At 46.4% G+C, this 23,068-nt stretch overlaps 1 protein-coding gene across 5 annotated transcripts in view; it reads left to right on the top strand.

The window, feature by feature from the left end:
• RAI2 (retinoic acid induced 2) overlaps positions 1 to 19,882 on the top strand; it is a 58,960-nt gene extending 39,078 nt beyond the window's left edge. For 2 of the 5 annotated variants that reach the window (XM_016154071.2, XM_016154069.2), the window contains exon 2: positions 17,896 to 19,882. In XM_016154071.2, the coding sequence (XP_016009557.1) occupies positions 17,920 to 19,512 (1,593 nt within the window). In that variant the 5' untranslated portion in view covers positions 17,896 to 17,919 and the 3' untranslated portion in view covers positions 19,513 to 19,882. Of the gene's footprint in view, positions 1 to 9,684; positions 9,754 to 17,895 lie in introns of all 5 variants that reach the window. The other 3 variants (XM_016154073.2, XM_016154072.2, XM_016154070.2) reach the window with 3 other exon arrangements.
• Positions 19,883 to 23,068: the final 3,186 nt, after the last annotated feature.

Raw genomic sequence — 23,068 nt, 5'->3', positions numbered from 1 at the left:
GTGCTACAGCCTTTTTAATTTTAGTCATTCTAATGAATGTGATATGATTCTTTAGGTTTTTTAAAAAGTATTTTCAAACATGTCAGTCGATACCAGCTCAGACACTGAAAAGGTCCTATGGGAGGAGAAGCGAAGTGTTATGTTATTTTTATGGACAGAGATTTCTGCTCGTCATCCTTTTCCCTGAAGCGGAGTCTTTTCAGCCTCGAGGGCTGTCTGCAGGCTGCCCGTGGGGCAAGTTCAAAGTCAGAGTCCTATAGAGGCGAGGCTGGGTAAGAGCAGGAGGCAGTCCAGAAAGTCAGAGTGGAGAGGAGAGAGGCTCCTGCATGGGGAGCTCAGAATCACACTGCAATAGCCAGTCTCAGGGCACATTCTGCCGCACGCACACAATGAAAATCTGACATGTACGTAGCCAGCAGGCACAGACCAGTTCACAGGCCTGTGCCGCACAATCCCAGTGGCTGTCCTTTCAGCTGCTATGACCACACGTGGTATGAAAGTTCCACTTAACACAGATATGACAACGTTTCAAAGGCATAATTTTGCTACCTCCTAATTGACACAGGCAATCAGAACGTTTCTAAAACCAGTTGCTAGGCATGGGACTAGTTAGGTGACAAGCATTGGAACCTTTTTTTTTTCATCCTTGAGGGTGCTTGGCTACGGGCTTTACTGGATTCTCCAGTCCTCTGCACACAAAATGGAGGAGAGTGCCTCTAAAATATTTTAGTTTATCCATATATCTCGGATATTGCTAATTTTATCCATTTCTTACAGTCATCACACTAACTAGCAAACCACCAATTTCACCAGCAAAAGAACATTTCTAATATTCCCTGTGCTCTGTAGGCACACCTGAAGTATTGATGGAAGTGAAGAGATAATCGGAACTCTGCCGGCCAACTGGGTTACAGCTTCACTGAAGTCACAGACAGGAAATGTTCCCACTGTCAGTGCTTGTGCCGCTTCTGTGTAGAAAGTGTTAAGATCAGTTCACTCCAAAGTGGCAATGACCCAAAGTCTTCAGACGAATCAATATTTTTTTTTCTAAAGGAACCCAGAAAGAGGGCAGTAATGTTGAACATGAGGCAAGAGCTTGCTAGTAGTGAAACCTCAGTGCTTGGTGGACGGGGAGGATACTACTGACTGGGTGGTATTTTCCCTAGAAAATCAATCATGTAGGGTACCAAAGGAAAGCTGGTCCAGACCCTTGAGCCATAGATGGTAAGCTCTCCCAAAGGATAATCCACAGGTACCTCTCCTAGAAAGAATCCAGTGTGGCTGGGGAAAAGGCAGAAATCACAGGTTTCCCTGCTTCACAAAACAACAAAACATCCAAGGGTACAAAGGGAGAAGGGTACGTTATGGTCCCAGCAGTTTCCTCTGGCCAGATGCCTGGCACGCCAGCTCCCAGGACTGTTTTCCTGTGTTCTGCCAGGGCAGTGTTGCCTCTCACTCCCATCCCCCACCCACTCACACAGACGAGCGCTGAAGAGGGCCGCCCGTGGGTCTGTGGGTCTCCGGGGTAAATGCTGCTGGCAGGCCTGCCTCTTCCTGCTCTGTGAAGGCTGCTCCACACCCCTTCCCTGTCCCAACCCTGCCAGCTCTAAGAATGCAAATGAAATAGGCTCTTTCAATGGATATTTATGCAGGAACCAAGCAAACAATGGTCTCAAATCCATGTTAATAAATCCATTCAAATCCGGAGGAACAGCCAAGGGTGTCATTGCTTTTACTTCAAAAAAAGTTAGCACGTGGAAACTTGGAATTGGGCTCTGGGCACTTTGGCTGCTGCTCCTGCAGTCTGGTTTTAAGCTGGTGCAGCTACGGGATGCTCTGAAGTGGCATGTCAGCCCGCCCCTCACATACATAGTATGTCAGTTAAGGTAATGCTAGCCGCTGTTACAAACAAATTGGAAGTGCATCATGGCTTAAACACAATAGAAGTTTATTCTTCATTCACGTAAAAACTGAAATGGATTTTCCTGATGGCCAGTGGCTCTTCTTTAAACCATGATTCCGTCATGCAGGCCCTTCCATCTTGTGGCTCTACTATCTCCACAGGTGACTTCCAAGATGTCCTTGTGCATCAAGCTGAGTGAAGGAGAAAGAGATTAGAGCGTCATGTAAGGAAGGTTTGTAGGAGCCAGGCCTTGGGAGTGGTGCACGTCACTTTTCACGCACATTCTTTTGGCTGGAAGTCAGACGCAAGGGAGGCTGGGAAATGTAGTGCAGGCAGAAGAGGAAATGAGTATGGTGAACAGCTAGCCAGACAGCCACAGATAAAATACATTCCTGGCAAAGCTGGTAGTGAAGTCCTGCCTGGGATGCAAGCTTGTCCAGAGGTGTAGGAATGGAGAATTGTGTTCTGAGAAGGAATGACTCCTATATCCTTCAGGGGCCAGTAATGACTAGCTTCAGTGGTAACAGTTGTGCAGGAAGCTGAGGCCAGGACCTACCCCTGGTGCAGAAGAAGGCCAAGGAATTCTAGGCTTTGGTCAGAAGTGAGGAGATACTTCACCTTCTCCCTCCCTTCCCGCCCTTCCTCATCCCCCAACACATGTGCTGCAGGAATCTCTGCCCTCTCTTTTCCTCGTCTCCCCCAGATCTCCCTTTTCTGCCTTGAATGTTGTTCACGTTCTAGAAAGCTGTTTCCTTTCCTACCATCCAAACAACCAGTCGCTAGGGATTCACAGCTCAGTTCCTGGAAAAAAAAAGAAAACCAAAATAACATCGGACCAATTCCCATCAAGGTGGTACCGATCTGCTTGGGCTGCTGAGAGACTGAGATGAGAAAATTAATATAAAATGCCTAGCAAGGTGCCTAGCACATAATAAGTCAATCTTAGTAAATGGTTTATTAATATCTTATGAGCATGAGGGAGAAGGGTGGGGAGAGAGAGAGGGAGAGAGAAAGGGGAGCTAGCACAGCCCTGCCAATTAATCACCTTTCTCTTCCTCCCAACCTAATTGTCTCAGTATGGCATCATGGCATCTCGTTGTTCATCAGGGCCTATGAAAACATCAGTGTTGTGTTGGTTGGGGCGCAAGGTTCATCGTTGAGGGGCAACTTTTAGTGCCCTTTGGAAAAGCCAGACACCCCTCTGATGTTCACAGCACCATCTCTTTCCAAGTCTGCTCCAGCCACCGGCCTGCTGGCCGGTCTCCATACCTTTCCTCTTGTGCCTTTCCTCCTGCTCTTCTGGAAACCCTCCTCCATTCCACCATGTCCTCTGCTGAAATCCTACCTATGTGTGCAGGCCCAGTTCATGTGTCACCTCCAGGAATAAGGCTTTAGTGACTGAAACTCAGAGGTAGAACAGGTGAGGACAAAGGAGAATCACCATGAATCTTGGTCAGTGATCCACATGGAGTGTTAGAGGAACAGTACGTGGCCTCCTTCCTACTTGCCCACTGTGTGTGTCTGTGTGTGTGTGTGTGTGTGTGTGTAAACACACACATTCCAGGAGAACTCTCTCCCACCCCAGGACAGTAGGAAATAACAACTATAATCTTTCTTGTCAACTATCTGGATGTTATACAGCAGCTTTTTCCTCCCCGCCCCCTCCACCCCAACCTTGCATTGTTTATGCTGTATTAGCTGCAACTACCATACTTGCTTTAAGATAATGAATATACTGAATTTATCAGACTTCAAAAGACTCTCCAACCCTAAGATTCTTCAGAGTGCCTTGTTCTGCTTTTGAGAGAGCTCGCCTCCAGGCAGAGTTCCGACAAAACAATTCCAGAAAGCAGACTCCCTGTTTAAAGGATGAGCACTCTCCGCCTCTTCTTCCTGCATTGTCTGCTTACTCCTTGACTTGAGGTTATTATTGTTATTATTATTTTTAGGCAGTATGCAGCAGATGAAGTGGTGTTTGTTTATTTATTGGTTTCTTTTTTTTTGGTCCCTGAGTTGGAACACAAGATCACCAGAAGAGAAACTCCCTCTGTGACTCATCCCAGGAACATCTTGCATTCCAGCCAGCACAAATATGATTAAAAGAACTTTCTTTAGGGCCCCCGTTATATTCTACCAAAGGAACACATTAGCCAAGCTGCCTGTCTCTGGACCATTTTGCTTTTGGAAGGAAAGCCCTTCCTGGCCTCCTCGTGTGCCTGGCACTTCATGAGATCTTGAGGCACGCTTCTTGTGAGCTGATTCCTCTGTGGCTTGGAGATTATCATAAGAGTGTCTTCTTCACGGTGGTCACAAAAAGCGTCACCAGTTGGGGAAACACCTGGTTATGGTGGCCTGAATTGGTGACATTTGTATCTTCCCATAATAAGCACTGGAACTTTCCAGGGCATGGCTGGTATAAAGCAGACATGGTTGTCGCTCCGCCCCTATGTTCTGTCAGACTGGTCTCTATACTCCAAAGACTGCTTACTGCATATACCTGTGACTGTCACTGAGGAGATATTTAGACCTCGGAAGCATACTAGGCCCGCATGCTGGGCTAGCTGGAAGTGCCAAGGAATGAACACATCTTCCAGGAGCAGTCCTTGACCAACTCCAAGGCATGTGTTCTCCACTGTCTCCCAGCATCCCTTACTTGATAAATTGACTTCCTATGTTTCCTGGTCTCACTGCTTCACTCTTTTACTGGTGTTTTCTGGGATCTTCTTCCAAATAAACTACTTTGAGTCAAATCAGTCTGTTTGTGGGGAAACCCAAACTAAGATAACTAGCCAGTTGGGTTCACCAAAACCCAACAGCTTCCCCCTCTCACCCCACTTCCCAATAACCATGTTTGTTACTATTAGTGATGATCGTTAAGCTTTTACTGTGGCTGTAGCACTGCAGTAGCATGTTGTATACCGGGGGGTGGGCAGTCCTTTGAGAGCACCTGACTTCTGCATAGAAACCTGGTAAGACAAAGTTGCAGGAGGTAGCCAGTTCAGCAATAGGGTAAGTAAGGGTCACAAAGTACCATGAAGTAAGGATAATTCCAGACATTGCTAAAATCTCTAGACCCGGGAGGCACATATTCATGAGGTGTAGCATATGAACAGTAATTGTTTGTGGATTGAGTCTATAAAGGAATGAAGAATGGACCTACATTCCCTTCCTCTCTTTAAGCTCTGAGTGCTTAAAGGTTGAGGCTATGTCCCACCCCCCTTTTGAACCTCAAGTGCTTTTTAATGGAGCCGACAAAGTTGGTCATAGTAGTAAGCTCTTGTCTGTAGGGAGAGATTTCAAGACAATTAGGAGGGTCCCTCCCTGTGATTGGTATCTGAAAGCCTTCATTAGAGTTTCATTTCTTGTCCATACTTTATCACTGACTGAATTATATTTATAATATCAATAAAGAAAATATAATTATTGCATCTATCAGTCATAGACCTCAGTGAGAATGAGTTTATTACCTTCCTTCTGGAAAACCCAATTTTGATGGGGGAAACCCAATTCTGACTGCCCAAGGAGGGGCAAGAGGTAGACTAAAATGAAGATCAGGTACCAAAAGAAGATAAATCTGTTTCTTTCTGGGACTTTCAGCACAGCCAAGTCACAAGTGAATGGGCTTGGTGGCTTTAAAAGCATGGGGGAAGCTTTACCCAAATTTGCATCGCCTTTCTTATGTACTTCTAATACTGGTGAACAATTTCATATTTCCCCCCATGTTTTCATTCTAATAAGAAGCTCCAGTGCCCACTCTCCCTCCACCACTGTGCAGTAACAAAGCTGTCATAGCTCAGCATTCCCCCCTTGTGGCCAGCTGAATAACGCTCATTCGATGCTTTGCTCACTGCTTTCCTGTTTCTCTGTTTTGTCTCTTCCTGCTGAGCAGCTTTTCTCATTTGGACCTACACACACTTTTTATTCTTCTCTCCACTTCTTTCTTTCAATCTTAGAAAATCTCTTTGTTTTTTCTCTCCCTCCCCTCTTTCACCCCTTCCTTGTTTTTGTTCCTCTTGTGAGTGAGAAAATGACCCTAATCCTGCTGCTAAGCAGGAGAGGAGAGCTACTTAGGCCCTTGTGTCAACAACGAGAAGGAAAACTATAGAATATGAAGTGAAATTATACCTCATAGCCAATCAGGAGTAACTTCAAACCTTGCAAATGCTTGTGGGGGTGGAAAAATACTTTTCTTCCCACCCTTAGTTCTTTTGGCCAGTCTAATAATCAGATTAACATGAGACAGATTAACAGAAGAAATGACCAGATGTATTATGTATGTACACATGTGGGCTCCCTAGGAACCTGGGAGCCCAGGACACACGGGGTGGTTGGGGCTGACAGCCATTCTGGACTAAGGAGAGGGATGGATGCTGGGGTCTGGGACTTCAAAGGGAAGGTCTGCCATTCACAGGTAGATGAGAAGGAGCAAACATTTGCTTAACAGATTCTTGCGGGGCCACCCGGAAACAATGGGACACAGAGGGGCGTCTCATCAGCAGACTTGCTTGGTTCCTCTCTGTCTGCCACCCTCTTCCTAAACCGAGGTGAATATGCTGAGGTTCCCTGCCTGAGGCAGGTTTTTCTTTCTGAATTCCATTCGGCAGGTAAAGGGGGAGGTAAAAATAAAACTCCTCTTGAGCTCGTTGGGCTTTGTTTTCAGTTTGAAATAATCTGCATGCCAGCGGTGGGGGGTGGCACATTCTGGGGAAACTCATTCTGAACCCTTATTTGCTCATGAGTCCATATTCTATATTTAAGATGCTCTGGCCACCTCTTCTTTCTCCTTTAGACTTTCAACCTGAATGAGAAATAGATTTTTGTATTTATTTAATTGTTTTCCCATTGACTTTCATTTCCAGTATGCCTTTCTATTTTCACTGCAGATGTTCAATATTTTACTTATGTTGGGAGTTAAGTGAATTTTTTTTTGTGGAAACTTCACCATCAAATATATATTAATTCTGTAGTAAATGCCTTCCTAGCTCCTAGCAGCAGATTTTAAAATGAACCTTTGAACAGACAGGGTTTTAACTTGGGAACTGAATGTATAAACCTATTGGGAGCATTTGTAATCCGACTTAAGATGCTCAGAGGAAATAGGGGCAGTGGATAATGATGACAATGACTCCAGTGACAAGATGACAACAATGATGATGATGATAATGATGATAGCCATGTTTTATTGAGCACGTTCCATATGCCAGGCATGGTGCCAAGTACTTTACATGGATTATTTCCTACAGTTGTTATAAGCACCCCAGGTCTTTTTTAAATCCCTATTTTGCACAGAGGGAAACTGAGTCTTACACTTAACTTGCCCAGGGTGACACAGCTAGCAAAGGTAAGCAGAGTTAAAATTTGAACTTAGGCCTGAGTTCAAAGCTTGTAATTCTGACCACTTTTATGGGGGTGGCGGGGGAGCTGTGCCCAGAGTGAGGATGGCACTGTTTCCATGCCGGCGGTTGGTGAGGGGCTCACGTACATTAGGAGAAAGCAAAAATCTGAACCCCAGTCCTTTGTACTCCACAGATCTACACCCCTTCCTCCCAGTGACCCCTTAGAGGGTCTATTTCTGGCACACTAGTCTCTGGAAAATGTCCCGCTAATGACACAGGATTATAAACAACTCTTTTCCCAGAACAAAAATTTAACCTCTGTATCTCAATCTAATTAGAAGTATTTTATCTTCTAGAGGCAGGTCCCCCCACCCTTTGTTCCGTATTTGAGAGGTTCCATTTTTGCCAGAAAAATCTCCAAAAATCATAGGTTTTTAAGTTAATAAACCCTGGCCCTGAGACTTGAAACGTGACCTGTGCTCCTGCACAAGATGACTGCTTCGGCAGCAGCACCTGGAGGTGTTTGGGTTTGTGTGTCCAGCCGAAAGCTGTGGAACCTTGGCTAGATGCAGGGACAGACAGACACTCACTGATTCTCACAGCCAATTGTCCAGGTGAGTGTCCTCTGCCACCAACAGTTCTTCATGATTTTCTCCTGTGATTCTGAGGTGTCTCTCAACTTCCAATGAGGTTCACCAAGACTCCAGGCACTTCTTTCCTCTTAGTTTCAGAGGCAGCCCTCCTTGGAAAATGGCATTGCTTCTCTGTCTTAGAGGGGTTCTTGCAATAACATCTCTTCCCACTGCTATCTAGGGACTGGCATTCTTTAGAGACTTACTCCTTTATCTCTTCAAGAAATATGGGCCTTGAAGGAGCCCTGTGAGAAGCAGATAACCCTGGGAGAGAATCAATTGGTTAATAATTTGAGAATTGAGCCAAGAGAGAAGGCAACAAGCCTATGGAGAAAACAGTACCAGGGCGGAGGAATAGGAAATTCACATCTGGCACATAGTAGGTGCTCAGATAATTTTTTTTAATGGTGACAGTGGTTAATGAAATCCAATAAGTTTCAGCTGTACATTTTAACAGTAAGGCATATATATGTTTACACCGTGTGTTCACCTCCCATAGTTAGATTTCTTTCTGTCAGCACATACTTGACCCCCTTTACCCCATCTACCTCCTCCCTCCTCCCCCACCCCCTACCCTCTGGTAACCATTAGTCCATTGTCCATGACCATGAGTCTCTGTCCTGTTCATTTGTTGTTTTTAGATTTATATCCCACATATAAATGATATCATGTGATTTTCAACTTTTTCTGTCTGGTTTATTTCGCTTAGCATGATTATCTCGAGGCCCATTCACGTTGTTGTAAATGCAGTATTTCATCTCTTCTTATGGCTGAGTCATATTCCATTGTATATATGTAACACAGTTTCTTTAGCCAATCATCTGTTGTGACGCTTTGGTTGCTTCCATGTCCTGGCCACTGTGAATAATGCTGCTATGAACATCAGTGTGCGAATATCTTTATGGATATGAGTTTTCAAGTCTTTTGGGTAAATACTCAGTAGAGAGATTGCTGGATCACATGGTAGATCAATTCTCAGTTTTTTGAGGAACCTTCATACTGTTTTCCATAGTGGCTGTACCAATTTACAGTCCCACCAGCAGTGTATGAGGGTTCCTTTTTCTCTGCATGCTCTCCAGCATTTGTTATTACTTGTCCTGTTGATTAGAGTTATTCTAAGAGATGTGAGATGGCATCTCATTGTGGTTTTGATTTGCATTTCCCTAATAAATGAATGGGACTACCTCAAACTAAAAAGCTCTGCTCAGCAAAAGAAACTGTCAACAAGGTAAAGAGACAACCGTCCAAATGAGAAAATATATTTGTAAGCAATGCCTTTGATGAGAGCCTAATATACAAAATATACAAAGAACTCATTCAACTGAACAACAACAGAAAAACAAATGATCCAATCAAAAAATGGACAGAGGACCTGAACAGACACTTCTCCCTAGAGGACATACAAATGGCCAACAAATATATGAAAAGATGCTCAATATTGCTAGCTATTAGGGAAATGCAAATCAGATAATTTTTGAGAGAATAAATTAATGGATGTGAACCTGGTCCCCTATTCCAGGCTATAAGACCCCAGGGCTACCATAAGTCCTTGTGGGCAAGCCGCAGAAATTGGGAGTATGAAATGAGATCAGGAATGCAAGTACAGCTGACACTGTCCACCTAGACAAGAAAGGAGGCAGGGCAACCCTCTGGTACCTTCCGCAGCCGATCTCTCAGATTCTTCACCTGCTCTGATAGAATGCAGCAAAGGCCACTGACAGAAAACCAGGCCTGTGTGCTGTTGACTGTAATCGTGAAGTTTTCCTTGTGCTTTCCAGATTTTTCCAGCTTTAACATCTCTCTTTTCAATCAGGTTTCCACAAACTTATTTACTTGGCGAGGCCCAGCCCTAACCTGAGACGCTGCAGAGACCACATAGTAGGTACGTTTGACACATAGTGGGTTTTTAGCCAGTGCTCTGATATCTTCAACTCACAGACACTGCCCTGCTATGAGAAGTTGAGTCCCAAGAGAGACAAACAGTGCTGAAGCTTAAGAGGTCTTCTTACCTTCTAAGCCCTTCCTTTCAGTCTTCTCTACCCCTGGCCTAGTTGAACGATGAACCAAAATTCCCAGAAGAACCTGCCTCCTTTTTCCAACCTCACTGTCTTCACCATTCCTGATCCTTCCCTCCAAGCTGCTCACCTCATCCCCCTGTGGCCTAGAGTTGGGAGGCTGGGGAGTGAAGTTTCCTCAGTGGTTATGGTAGTGGCCCAGCAAGATCCCCCGACAGGTCTGCTCTTCCCCAAACCCCTTTGGGCATTTTCCTTCTTCCCTCCAATTCTACTCGAATGCCCATACTGCCCCATCCTTCATGGCCCACAGCAATTCCTAGAAGGCCAGATTTGATTCTTTCTCAGAAGACACTGATCACTTCTGGGAGGTCTGAGTTAACTTTCCACCCCATCATGAGAGTGGGGCAGTACCCCATGTTACAGAAAAAGAAACTGAGTCCCAGGGTTATAAAATGACTTTCTCACCTTTTTTATTAACCTCCTTACCCATCTATTTGACGTTTTGATGGTTGAATCAGACCATCCCACATGCCTTGCTGTTCAATGCTGTTTATGATAGAGATATAGCAAGGGACCCCTTAGACTCAAGTGAAATTTGAAACTAGAGTCATGGGTGAGGGACTGGGCTTTTGAAGGCATCTAGGTCTGGGAGTTGAGCCTCAGTCAACCTTTGAACCTCAGTTTCCTAGTGTGTAAAATGAAAGAGGTAAACTGGGCCAGTGACCCCAAGCTTTGTTCAAGCAGGGGAACACTGGAACTCTCACTGGGCCTTAAGAGAGTCATCTTTCTGGCTGAGTTGCAACTTTTTTATTCTTGCACTCCTATAAGAAAAAAAATTTTGAACACTCCCTCACACGCACATATTATAAATTATATCTTCCTGTATTTATCATATATGCTATAAAATTGAAAAATGGGAATACAAAGGACAAGATGATAAAAGGAACATAACTAAGTTTTATGGCACCCCGGGTTGACCTCGTCCTGCTCTCTGGGAAGACTTTGGTGTACCCTGGTGTCGGTAGTCAGTTTATGATGCTTGGGCCCCCCACTTCCTCTGCCTGACTCACCCGCCTCTTCCATTTTTCACCAATATCACATCACAGCTAAGATTTGTACTCTGTCCTGTTTGGTAGAACTTCCCCACAGCCACTGTCTGTCTTCACAAAGATGAGACTCAGTCATAAACTGCGTGGCCACCACTGTCTTATAAATTAAGTAACATGTTTGGGAACTCTCTTCCAAAGCTAACCTGGTGGTCATATTTCTTTGGAGGACTGTGTAGATAGATCTTTGGATGTAAATGGCAATTGTTGGTAGACCAATTCTTAGTGTTTTGAGGAACCCCCATACTGTTTTCCATAGTGGCTGTACCAATTTGCAGTCCCACCAGCAGTGTATGAGGGTTCCTTTTTCTCCACATCCTCTCCAACATTTATTATTACTTGTTCTGTTGATTATAGCCATTCTAACAGGTGTGAGATGGTATCTCATTGTGGTTTTGATTTGCATTTCCCTAATAGCTAGTGTTTGTTGGCCATTTGTATGTCTTCTCTGGAGAACTGTCTGTGCAGGTCCTCTGCCCATTTTTTAATTGGATTGTTTGTTTTGCTATTGTTGTTGTTGAGTTGAATGCTTAAAAAAAGGCAATCATTGGCCATAAGGTGGGTAACTATTTTGTGTATTCTTTGTTTTTTAAACAATTTGGGAAGATATTCATATAGTAATTATATTTACAGCTGCAGTAGGAAGTGCCCAGTGCTGATATTTAAAGCTCAGGAAATGTAATCACTGGGGAAAGTAATTGACTATTATTACGCCTTATGGGGAAAGCAAAACCATTTTTACCTCTTAGATATTTAGCGCATATCAGGTCCTGAATAGTGAAACCATATGCATGTTGTATTAAAGTATGAAAATTATACGTTGCTTATTTAACTTCTAGTAAGTGGTTAGTGATAGTTATACAGAATTAGGTTAATCATTGAACACGTAGCAGAAATACTGGCTCAAAAGCAGAAAATAGACCAGAATAGGGCGCGGTTGGAAGGGGGCAGAATTCTTAGCAGACATCTCTGGGAAGTTAGCCTTGCAAGAGAGAGAGAGACATCTCATCTTGTCCTGGGAGTGAGGATACATGGGACAACACTGGAAGGCTGGGGAAAAGTTGAGGGAGTTCAGGGTTAATGGCTTTCTTCTTTTCTGTGATGCAGGAAGCAAGGTCAGCCACAAGTAGGAAGGTTGGCTCACCAGCTGCCTTGTTCTCTGGCTGCTAAGGGCTCCTGCTAAACATATCCAAGTACCCAGTCCTAAAACATTTGCTCAGGGGCACTTGGCACTGTGGACCCAGGGGACTTATGCTCATATTGATAGTTGTTTCTATGGTGAAAATGCTTTCAGTGCACAAAATAAAATCAAGCCTCGCTCCGAAAAGTGATCTGGGCCTCCGAGAGAGGCCCCATGATGCCTCTGGCTTTTGTACAAATTCTTGGCTCAGAAACCAGGTTTTGCCTAAGGTGGTCTCAGGGACCCTTCCCTGGGTCAGTGGTGGGGTTCACAGTCACATTTTGAACTTCCTTCGATTTGAGTTGGTGCAGGCTCTTCAGGCCCCCATGGGATCATTTAGGATGTAGCTGAGGGCATTAGGGGTGAGGGTATTAGGTTATTTTTGAGTGTGTGTGTGTGTGTGTGTGTGTGTGTGTGTGTGTGTGTGGAGGGAGGGAGGGAGAGACAGAGACAGAGAGAGAGAAAGAGAGAGAGAGAGAGACTGACTCTGAGACTTAAACAGTATTGAATGCCTATGAGGAAATAAGTAACCTCTAGGACCTGGAGAATAGACTAAATTATCTGAGTGATCAAGTATTTTTACTTTTTAAATTAAGGCATACGTGAATCCTTGTTATCACACCATCAGTCTGTACAGGAGCCCCTAGGGTGAAATGAGTACTCTGTGAAGCGCTGTGTAAGCAGGAGACCTGAGAGGCAGGCATAGCCGACAGCGGAGCCCAGTGCGGCACAGAAGTGCAGAGGGTCACTGACGGCAGTTAGGCGCCAGGTCTGCTTCTTCACGAATGTAACTCCTTATAAGGAAAACAGCACACATGCCACGTTGCCTTGATTTCCTTTTTCTGCGTTTGTCAGAGAAACACAGGAGCCCAGGATGAATTCATTCACACATCACCTCCATCAGACTTTTCGTTGTCCACAAAGAGCTTTCGTATCTACCGTCTCATCAGAGGCTCCCACTGGCTGGTGAAACTGGGTGGCTGCCATGTTACCCGTCCCCCAACCCGTGGCACCCCTAGTGCCTGACCTTCTGTTCTTTCCACAGTGAGAGCATGCTCTGACCTCGTAATAACTGACTGTGGGTGAGTTTTAGTCAGACTTTCTGGGTCACAGTTTCCTCATCTATAAAAAGGTTCAGGAAGAAGATAGAGATTGTATGTAAGCTTTAATGCCTCTTCCAGCCTTGACATGCCATGATTCTGTAAGTGGTGAGCCTATGACGAGAAGCCGGGCATGGGAACACCAGATTCATTAACGTGCTCCTTCATTGTGAAAGTATTTACTGAGCACCTGCTATTTACATGTACAGATATAAAGATGAAGTGCTGAAACAGTTCCTCCGTCCTAAAGAAATGAGTAAGTAGGCAATCACAGTATGAGGGGAAGGTCAGGATGGACAAGTGTAAATGAGGGTCTCGTGGGAGCTTGGCGAGGGGGGCAATCTCAGAGGATGAGACTCCGAAGTCTCACAGGTAAGCTGGAGTTGGCCAGGTGAGGACAGAGGCCCAGGAGGACTTTAGACTGAGGGGCGGACCCTGAGAGAACTCGCCCCTGGTAGGCTTAGATCTTCATGATAGTAAGATGAGGGGTTCAGATGATATATCTGTGACCCCCCACAGGTCTCTGAGCTCAACTGCTTCCCGAGACAGTTTCTGGTCCCCTCTCCATCTGCCCTGAACCCTGAGGCTTTTACCCAGAATCTCTATGCAGGAGGCAGGTGGCCTACACTGGGCTGGACCCCAGCCCTCAGACCTTCCAACCCCAGCAACTGCCCAAGGGCCAAGAGAGTAAGTGTCTCCTGTGCCAACTGACCCAGATTGCCTACCTCCCATTGGCCGCACTGCCTTGTTTACTGACTGGCTCAAACTCCCAGTGATAATGGATGCAGGGATAAATCCATTTGCAAACAATGTTTTGAAAAACCCAAACAAAATGTCTCCAGTCACCACTGAGGAAAATCACTGCCCTCTCTGTATGAGCTAGTTGGTGGCTCTTATGATACTCCTTGATTTGAAGACATTCCCATTACACCCCTCGCCCCAAGCTAATCAGCATGGAGAACAAGCCTCAGCCTTCTCGCCAGGCATTATCTGACATCATGGCTCATCCTGGGGGCAGAGACTTCCCCTTTGAACCCTCATGTCATGGGCTGGTCGTTATTTTCAGTGCATTGCTGGGACCACAAGCACTAGCTCCTATAGCAGCGATACCCACTCTGCCCACACTGAGCATACTCAGGCCCCTCAGCTGCTAATCCTAAATTGGGGTGCCTGCTGGTATGGTGAATGACAGGAAGGAGGAACAGGGAGAAAGAAGGGAAGAGCCTCTCTGGGAGGTAGGAAGGTGCATGACAAAAGTGGCCTCCTGTTCCCTTTACTGGTTTACAAGGCCTGGCACCTGATGGGGGAGCTAGGACTCAGTCTGTGCTGGAGGAAAGGCTGTCTCAGCAGCCAGTGGCTTTTGAGGGAGTGGGCTGAAGTGCTCACAGGGCCTGTCTTGGCTAAGTCACCAGGCAGGTCCAAAGCTGTCATGTTGGAGGAGCTGGAAGTGAGATTTTGACCCTTTGACCCTGAGACACTGCACACTGCTCACCTCCACTGCATCATGGCCTGTCCTGCATCCCATCTGGCCCTGGCCCTGTTCTCAGAGACTTGAGGTCCAAGCAGGGATTCTGATGGCCTCCCTGGGACTCATGGGTGCTGATGTGCCCTCCCACCCATGTGATGTCTATCTCAGGAATGCAAGGTGGGGTGGGTGGGTAACTGGAAATAGGCTGAGAGGATTGAGGCCTCCTAGCTGCCCAATAACAGAAACATGGCTGCTTTGGGCTGCACTCCCCAAGGATAGGAGCTCTGGTGACCCTTCAGCTCCTTCCCTGGCAAGAGGGACAAATGGTTTTCTGGAAAGCACCTGGCCACCACTTTAAAGAAATGTTATGCTCAAGTGTCCTCAAGTGTTCTCTCGCAGACACTTCTGCGGGCGCCTGCACTCAGTGTTGAAGCGGGGGAAGTGGTAGGGCCTGCTCTTGCCAAGAAATGAAATGCATGGAGGGGTGTGGCTCTCACAGCTCCCACAGGGGGAAGGAACCTGGGATTGACCCTGAACTCGAATTTCAATTTCAATGATTTCTGTGGGATCGGTTTTCTCATCAATAAAATGGGTATAATTATTGGACCCCTCTCGTAGGGTTCTGAGGATTAAATGAGGTGAGGCAATGGAATGTTCTCAGCATTCTTAACAGAGAGCCTGGCAGATAGCGAATGCTTGGTGAGTTTTGGTTTCAGCTGCCTGTGGGCGGAGCAGGGGTCTGTGAAATGAGCCCGGCCCTGGAGAGGTGCCACCCTCACACTCTAAGCAGGAAGGTTCCCCGGGAATAGCAGGCCTAGAACCAGGGCCAGGCAGGGGATGAACGAGATTTCGTAGAAAGAGATGAGAGTTGGCATCCGAGCTGAAGGTTGTGCCAGGAGCAGGGGGAAGAGGCACTGAGAAGTTTGCTGTCTCTCTCTTGGGGGATGGGGTGGGTGTTGACGGAGGCAGAGGAGAGAGGCCACCTCATCTGGAAGGGTGGACAGGTGTAGCCTGTTATGAAAAAGCAGTCTCACTGCTGAATAACCCTAAACCCACAGGAAGCACAGAACACGACTGCTCCCAGTGACTTGCCTTGCAGGCCGTCAGAAGCCACCTCAGACGGGTGGCCGTGGGTGCCTTCTCTGACCATTGCTGTCCTTGTCCTCACCTGCCCCACCCCAGCCTCCCTTTAGCCTTTTCTCACCCCTCCCCAAGAGTTACAGCTACTGAGAGGGACAGGGCAGACTCCTCTGGAAGATGTGTTAGGTTCTCAGGGCCTTCGCAGGGCTGCCAGCAAGTGACCAACAAAGCTTTGTTCTGCTGATGTTGCTGCCTCTCCTGGCATAACTTTATGCATTCTCATGCTAGCAAATCTCTGTCCAGTCAGAGACATGTGCTCCTACATGACTATAACTGCCATGAAAGCAGGATCCTTGTCTGCCTGGCTCATGACAGCATCTCCGGCCACCAGCAAAGTGCTGGTGTGCAGTAGACATTCAGCAAATTAGTTGGTTGGATGAGTGAATGAATGAATGCCTGCATGCAGGAATGAATGAATGGTATATTGGAGATGTGGTGTTTTCTGGGCTGAATCAGGAAGCATTCCTCTTTGGAAAAACCAGGCCCTGCTGCAGGGCCATGCCCCCTCAGCTTTCTGGGGGCAGCCTGCCTCTCTACTCTGCTCCAAGGTCATTATTGGCCAGCACATTGGGTCACCTTGTGGTTTCCCTACAGAGCCAGGCCCTGCAGTGCCACCTGCCAACGGCATCACCCACCACTCTTTTATCACAAAGTGACGTTTTGCACAGTGTACTTCTCCTTGCCCTCCCCTTCTTCTGCTTCAGAGAAACTCCTCGTTCTGTGCATTAGACATGTTTGGATTGTCTTGAAATACCAGAGTTGTTCAATTGTTGAAGCTGCCTCGTTTGTTTATTTCTAATCCCATGGTGTGCTGGGCCACTTCTCTTACTTGTTTTGGAAGTTGTGTCAGTAATTTGGGGGTGAAGAGATGAGGATGAGATGACCACAGGACTAAAGTCCAGACAACCCAGACAGAAGTGAGGTCAAGAATTGGAGTTGCGCGAGGCCTGCCCAGCGAGACTGAGGGTTATTGAATTATCGAGCCCAACCAGACTCCAGGGCTGCACAGATCCCGGAGTTAGACATGGTGCCTGCCTTCTCCATGGTAACCAGGCTAAATGTGGACGCGTTTCCATGGAGAGCTATATCGCAGCTGCAGCCCTGCTTCTTCGAGGAAGCACCCGTGATGGGTTCTTTTGGCCTCTCCAGAGGTGGCCAGAAGTGTTGAGGACATCATGAGAGTGTCTCTTACCTTTGAAGATGCTTGTTTCCAAGTGTTCCATTTCCCTAGCCCTGGAATCATCAACATCCCCTCCTCCTCTTGACAGCTAGAAGTTAGGAGAGGTCATGGGTCAGACAGATGAGCTGATTGGGGAAGTGACGCTGGACCCAATGAGCATTCATGCAAGTTATTGCATCTTCACTTTGCTCTACAGAGTGGATTTTCCTGTTCTTGAAAGGAAAGGGGATGTCATCGGTTGGAGGGAGACCGCGAGACAACCTTGCTGACCCCTTGTGTAAATGCGCTGCTAGGAAAGTTCCTCTTATCAAGCCTCTTTTCAAAGAATTATTGCTACAGAGTTTTTGAAGTGCTTTTCGTAATTGGGATGGCCCCTCTCATTTTTATAGAATAATCTAATGTGATGGGCTTTTTTTTTAATTAAAGGAAAGTAAATCTCTGCTGCCTATTTGAATTTGAACAAGTCAAATCTCCGCATATCTTAACTGTCTGATACAGCAGTGTGGAATGAAACTGTCTGTTGAAGGCTAAGCACATAAGCTAAGTATTAGGTTTAAAAATACTCTATTTAACCTCATTTGGCTATTTAGTCATTACATCATCTGTGTTTATAGTGAAATCGTCTCTTAATTTAGGGCTCTGCACACACAGCTGATCACATGGGAGTGTTCGTACCTATTAGGAAATATCTATAACATGTATGTATAGCTAGAGAGGTGGATGTGCTCCCTGGTTAACTACGATATGGAAACTTTAAAAAGATGTAGCGAGAGCTCCTAAGGCAATTATAAATAGTCTCCGAAGGAGGATTCATATTGTGTGTTCTGTATTGCAGATCGAGTGGCATCAGAGGTGAGTGATGGACAATCTGCAGTCACAGAACCTCTCCATGGACATGACCGACTCCTCTCCCGCCTTGGCCAATAACAGACTGGAGAACGGCATGGCCCAGCTGATCACCACCGAGGCCTGGAACATCAACTCCACAGACCTGGTAAAGAAGGCCCTGGTGACGGTGCCGGCTCCATCCATTTTGAACCCCCCAGCTGAGTCCCAGAGTGGCATGGCTCTAAAGGTGGCAGCCACTGTGCTGCAGCCCTTGTGCCTCGGGGAGAGCCCGGTGGTGATGCCCATTCACATGCAGGTGGAGGGAAGCTCCGCACCTGAGCTCAACCCTAATGGCAATGCCACCTATGTTATGACCACGCAGGGCCCCATGCAGCTGCCCGTGGTGCTGGAGCAGCATGTCTTTCAGCACCTCAACTCCCCTCTGGTCCTGCCACAGGAGGCTCCATGCTCCTCCAATGCTATCCACAACAACCTCTTCCAGGCAGCCGAGGATCCTGAAGCCCAGCCCCAGCTCCTGGACTTGCGCATCCCGAGCCAGCCACAGGAGCCTACATTGCCATTTGAAGCTGTACTCCAGAATTTGTTTCCCTCGCAGGGTGCTCTGGGCCCCCCACCCTGTCAGCCTCCTCCTGGATATGCCCCTGTGCCCCCCCAGCCCTTTAACCCTCCTTTGTCCCCCCTGGTCCCGCCAGCCACCCTCTTGGTGCCCTACCCTGTGATCGTCCCGTTGCCTGTGCCCGTCCCCATTCCCATCCCCATCCCAGTGCCTCAGAGTTCTGAATCCAAGTTCAGCCCTGGTTTCTCCAAGCCGCCATCTTCCTTCGGCCTGCACCCCTTTAAAGGCACCCAGACCCCTCTGGAGAAGGAGGAACTGAAGCCCTTCGACATCCTCCAGCCCAAGGAGTATTTCCAGCTCAGCCGCCACACGGTCATCAAGATGGGGAGTGAGAATGAGGCCCTGGATCTCTCCATGAAGTCAGTCCCCTGGCTCAAGGCTCGCGAAGTCAGTCCCCCAGTCTGCCAGGAGGATGCAGCCCTAGACCTGTCACTGGCGGCCCACCGGAAATCTGAGCCTGCCCCTCAGACTCTGTATAACAGCAGCCGGTCAGTGGACAGCCCGCGTCACACAGTGGTGGAGAAACTTCCCAGAGCCATGGAAATGCCCTTTGTCCCTGCCATGACCCGCGAGGCCTTGGCCATGATGGATAGCCACATGGGTAGCAGCAACACCACCCAGCCGCACAGCCAGCCCAGCCAGCCCAGCAGCATGGTCAAAGCTGAAAATAGCATTGAGATGGTGAGCGACTCCCAGGCATCCAAGGTGATCGTCTCAGTGGAAGACACCATGCCTACCATCTTCTGTGGCAAAATCAAAGGTCTCTCGGGTGTGTCCACGAAAAACTTCTCTTTCAAAAGAGAAGACTCTGTGTTTCAGGGCTATGACATCAACAGCCAAGGAGAAGAGTCCATGGGAAACACGGAATCCTTTAGGAAACCCGTCGTCAAAAGCCGGAGCATAAAGTTCAAGAAAGTGAACTCCCAGGAAATACACATGCTCCCGATCAAAAAACAACGGCTGGCCACCTTTTTTCCAAGAAAGTAAATAATGGCTTTTTAAAATTTTTATGATTATAATATGGGGAAAGGTGCATTGGTTTTATAAAAAGGCATTTAAAACAAATTATCTTTGTTAATTATTTTGGGGAGTAGTTGGGAAGCAGGAAGGCAAATTGGCTCTAGAGGCCTGTAAGCTAGTATCATTTTCTTTTTTAATTTTTGACTTTTCACAAATGAGTAAATAAGAGCAACCTATTTTTCAAGCAGATTGCACATTTTTTGCAGCTTTAATGGAATATTGGGTGAATCAGAGGGGTAAAAAAAAAGCTATTTTCATTGCCACAAAGTGCTTTGATGATGTAATACCTAATAAAGGGTAGGACGAATATTTCACAATAAATGTTTGTTTGCACTAATTGGTTGCAGCATTCTATCATTTAAAAAATTCGCATTCCTTAACTGGCCTGGTTTGGACCAAACTTTTGCTCTTAAAGCGCTACATACAAGGTGCTCTGCATTTAGAGACCTAAGCTCTTCAGGCATATTGGGCAAAAAGGGACTCCATTGCCCTGTACCCCCACAAAAGGAGGATTAGGAATACTTATGACCTCGAGCAAATCATTTCCCCCTCTAGGCCTCCATTTCTTCATTTGTAAAAATGTGGCAAGGGGGTGGGGGTGGGGAGGTGAGTTTCAAGTACCCAAGGCCCTTCCAGTTCATAGGGACCCTGGCGTGTGTAGAGTTCTGTGTCTAAACGTTCTGTAGACAAAAATGAACAAAAGTCTCTAAAAGGAAGCTTTACCTGCTTCCTCCCCATGGCCCTCCCAGAATTTAGCTAGAAAATACATTCTTTTCAAGGGCAATAAGAGCATCGTTCTGAATGACTGAAAGTCTTTCAAGTCAAAAGTATTACTGAGGGCTGCTCAGACAAAGAGGAAAGTTCGTTGCCAGTGGATGTCTCTTAAATGTTCCTGGCCGTGGGTATATATTGGGGTTTGGGATCGGCAGCGGGGTGGAGGGTGGGGAGAGGAGAGAAAGTCATTTCTTTTTGGTTTAGCCCAGTGGTTCTCATGTGGGGAGGTGATCATACCCTCTCCCACCCAGGGAACATCTGGCAATGCCTGAAGATACTTTTAGTAGTCATAGCTGGGGGAGAGGGTGATACTGGTATCTAGCGGGTAGGGATCCAGGATGTTGCTAAATGTCTCACAGTGCACAGGACAGCACCCGCCACAGAGAGCTATCAGCCCAAATGTCACTAGTGCCAAGGCGAGAACCCCTGGGTAAGCCATTTCCTGATGGGCAGAAGGGATGCACCTGGCAATAGGGAGCACCATGCTGCTCTCCTCAGACAGCTTAAAGCCACCCACACTAGTGAGGGACAGTGAGTGTGCATTTCAGACAGACTTTGTTGGATGGCACATCACACTGGTGTTTGAAACTGCACTGGCGAGTAACTGACTGTGGCATGCTTGCTTTTAAACTGAAAGCTCTTTCTTGTACTTCTTGCAATTAATATGTATCCAGCTGTTACTGTGAACACGAACAGGAGGAAAAGCAGTTTCGAGACTGTTCTTTTATTACCAGGCCCTCTGTGTATAAGATTACAGCTTTAGCTGGTCTTGTACCATACACCCAGAATGGCTTTTCTTTTTCCTGCTATTTTTCTGTGTTGTTAACATTTTTTTCTCAAAGTGTGACACGATGGCAAATAACCAAATAGCTGTTTCTCGTCGGGCTAACTAGTCCCATTCTATAGCCCCAGCCGGACTCCATCATTTCAGCTTCTACATGGTGCAGGTTTTTTTTCCATTTTTACTCTCATTGTGGGTTTCTTGAGCATGGCATGTGCATTCTAGTTTCAGCCAGCACAAGTGGCCTAGGGACTGGCATTTCCCATGTGCCTGAGGTCTTTTCTCACCATTTCTGCCATTGTTTCTGCTGCCTTTGCAGCGCATTAGGCAGTCTAAACCAGCCAGCAGAACCCCTGGCCTCACACTGTACTGCCACAGGTATAAAGGAAGGCTTTGGTAGCCTGTAATTACATTATAAAACCTCAAGCCACAGATTTTTCATTGTTATATCTGGCAATGCCCCCTTTCTCTTCATATGTCAACTCCATTTGGGTGAGAAATGTTGGCCAACCCTGGGTGTTGAGCCTCCGTGGGCTATCCCCAAGCCCTGGGATGTATTTATGCAACAGGCCTCCCTGCGCACCCCAGCTGTGGCCATCCATGCGCCTTGCCATTCATCACAGCTGGCCTCTGCAGAGAGGCCATTGTAGTGGGGACCAGCATTGGGGGATTTGCTCATTGAGATCGACATGTAAGGCTACACCCAGAGTGTTGTGTTGGGACCAGGCTTGTGCTACTGGGGCAGTGACATCCTCTGCCTGCTCTCCTTCCTAGCCTTTGATGGGACTGTAATCTGCTTGGCTACATGCAGGCATGCAGGCCAGGGAATCAGGGGAAGGGCAAAGGGATTACTGTGGCCAGAGTGAGCCTAGGATTCCCTGATAGTTTAATTCCATGCTTCCTCCCCAGTCAGAAGTTTGTAGTCTTTCACACAAAGCCTGGAGCCATGGTACCTGGTCTGAGGCACGTGATTCTCCACAGGGCTCACAGAGTGAGCCACTCAGGCCCCATCATTTTTCCAACTGAGGCAGGCTGCTGTGGTCACTCTTATCAGCCATGCAGGATTTCCATCAGGCTTTTTCCCATGACTTAATTTCTCAACTCTTTGTACAAAAAAAAAAGTTGGGGCCAAACACAGCCTTTTAGACTCTTAGGAAATAGGATTAGTCCCCAGGAATGTTGATATTTGCTCAGACTTGTCAAGATGGCTTCAGCTGGCTTCAGTTCAGAAATGATAAAAAATTGGAACAAGTTACAGAGATCCATATTTGGGGAAACTGATCTTCCTGGTAAAGTAAAAACTAGTTGGTGTAAAAGAAACAGAGACTCATGGTTACGGACTACAGACTAGTGGTTACCAAAGGGAAAAGGGGAGGGGGAGGGGGAGGTAGATGGGGTAAAGGGGGTCAAATATGTGGTGACAGAAATCTAAGTATGGGAGGTGAACATACAGTGTGAATATATATATATATATATATATATATATATATAGTTGTATACACACACACACACACACAGCCTTACTGTTAAAGTGTACAGCTGAAACATTGATTTCATTAACCAATGGCACCAACTAAAAAATAAATAAATAAATAAATAAATAAATAAATAAATAACTTAATTAAAAATAACTAGTCGGTCTAGAGGAAAAAATAAAGATTTAAAGAAAATACAGTTAATGCCCTATCCAAGGAAGTCCTTGGAGGTGAGTAGAAAATTGTAAAGCGATGTCTTCAATGGTGATAACTCCAAGTAGAATAAAGGGAGGGAGGAAAGAAAGAGGAAAGGGAGAGAGAGAAAGGTAGCCAGTTACTGAGAGAGCACGTCGATATAGTCATTATCTTCATAAGTAGCATAATTAATAAAACAGAGCAGGAAAGGATTCAGATTCTATTTTACAAGTAAGGAAATTGAGGCTCAGAAGAGTTTTCTGCTTTCAGTTTTTTAAGCATCAACAACTCAAAAATA

This window comes from Rousettus aegyptiacus, unplaced genomic scaffold (assembly GCF_014176215.1).
Source record: "Rousettus aegyptiacus isolate mRouAeg1 unplaced genomic scaffold, mRouAeg1.p scaffold_m13_p_9, whole genome shotgun sequence".
NCBI lineage: Eukaryota > Metazoa > Chordata > Mammalia > Chiroptera > Pteropodidae > Rousettus > Rousettus aegyptiacus.
This window is presented reverse-complemented; position numbering and strand designations above follow the sequence as displayed.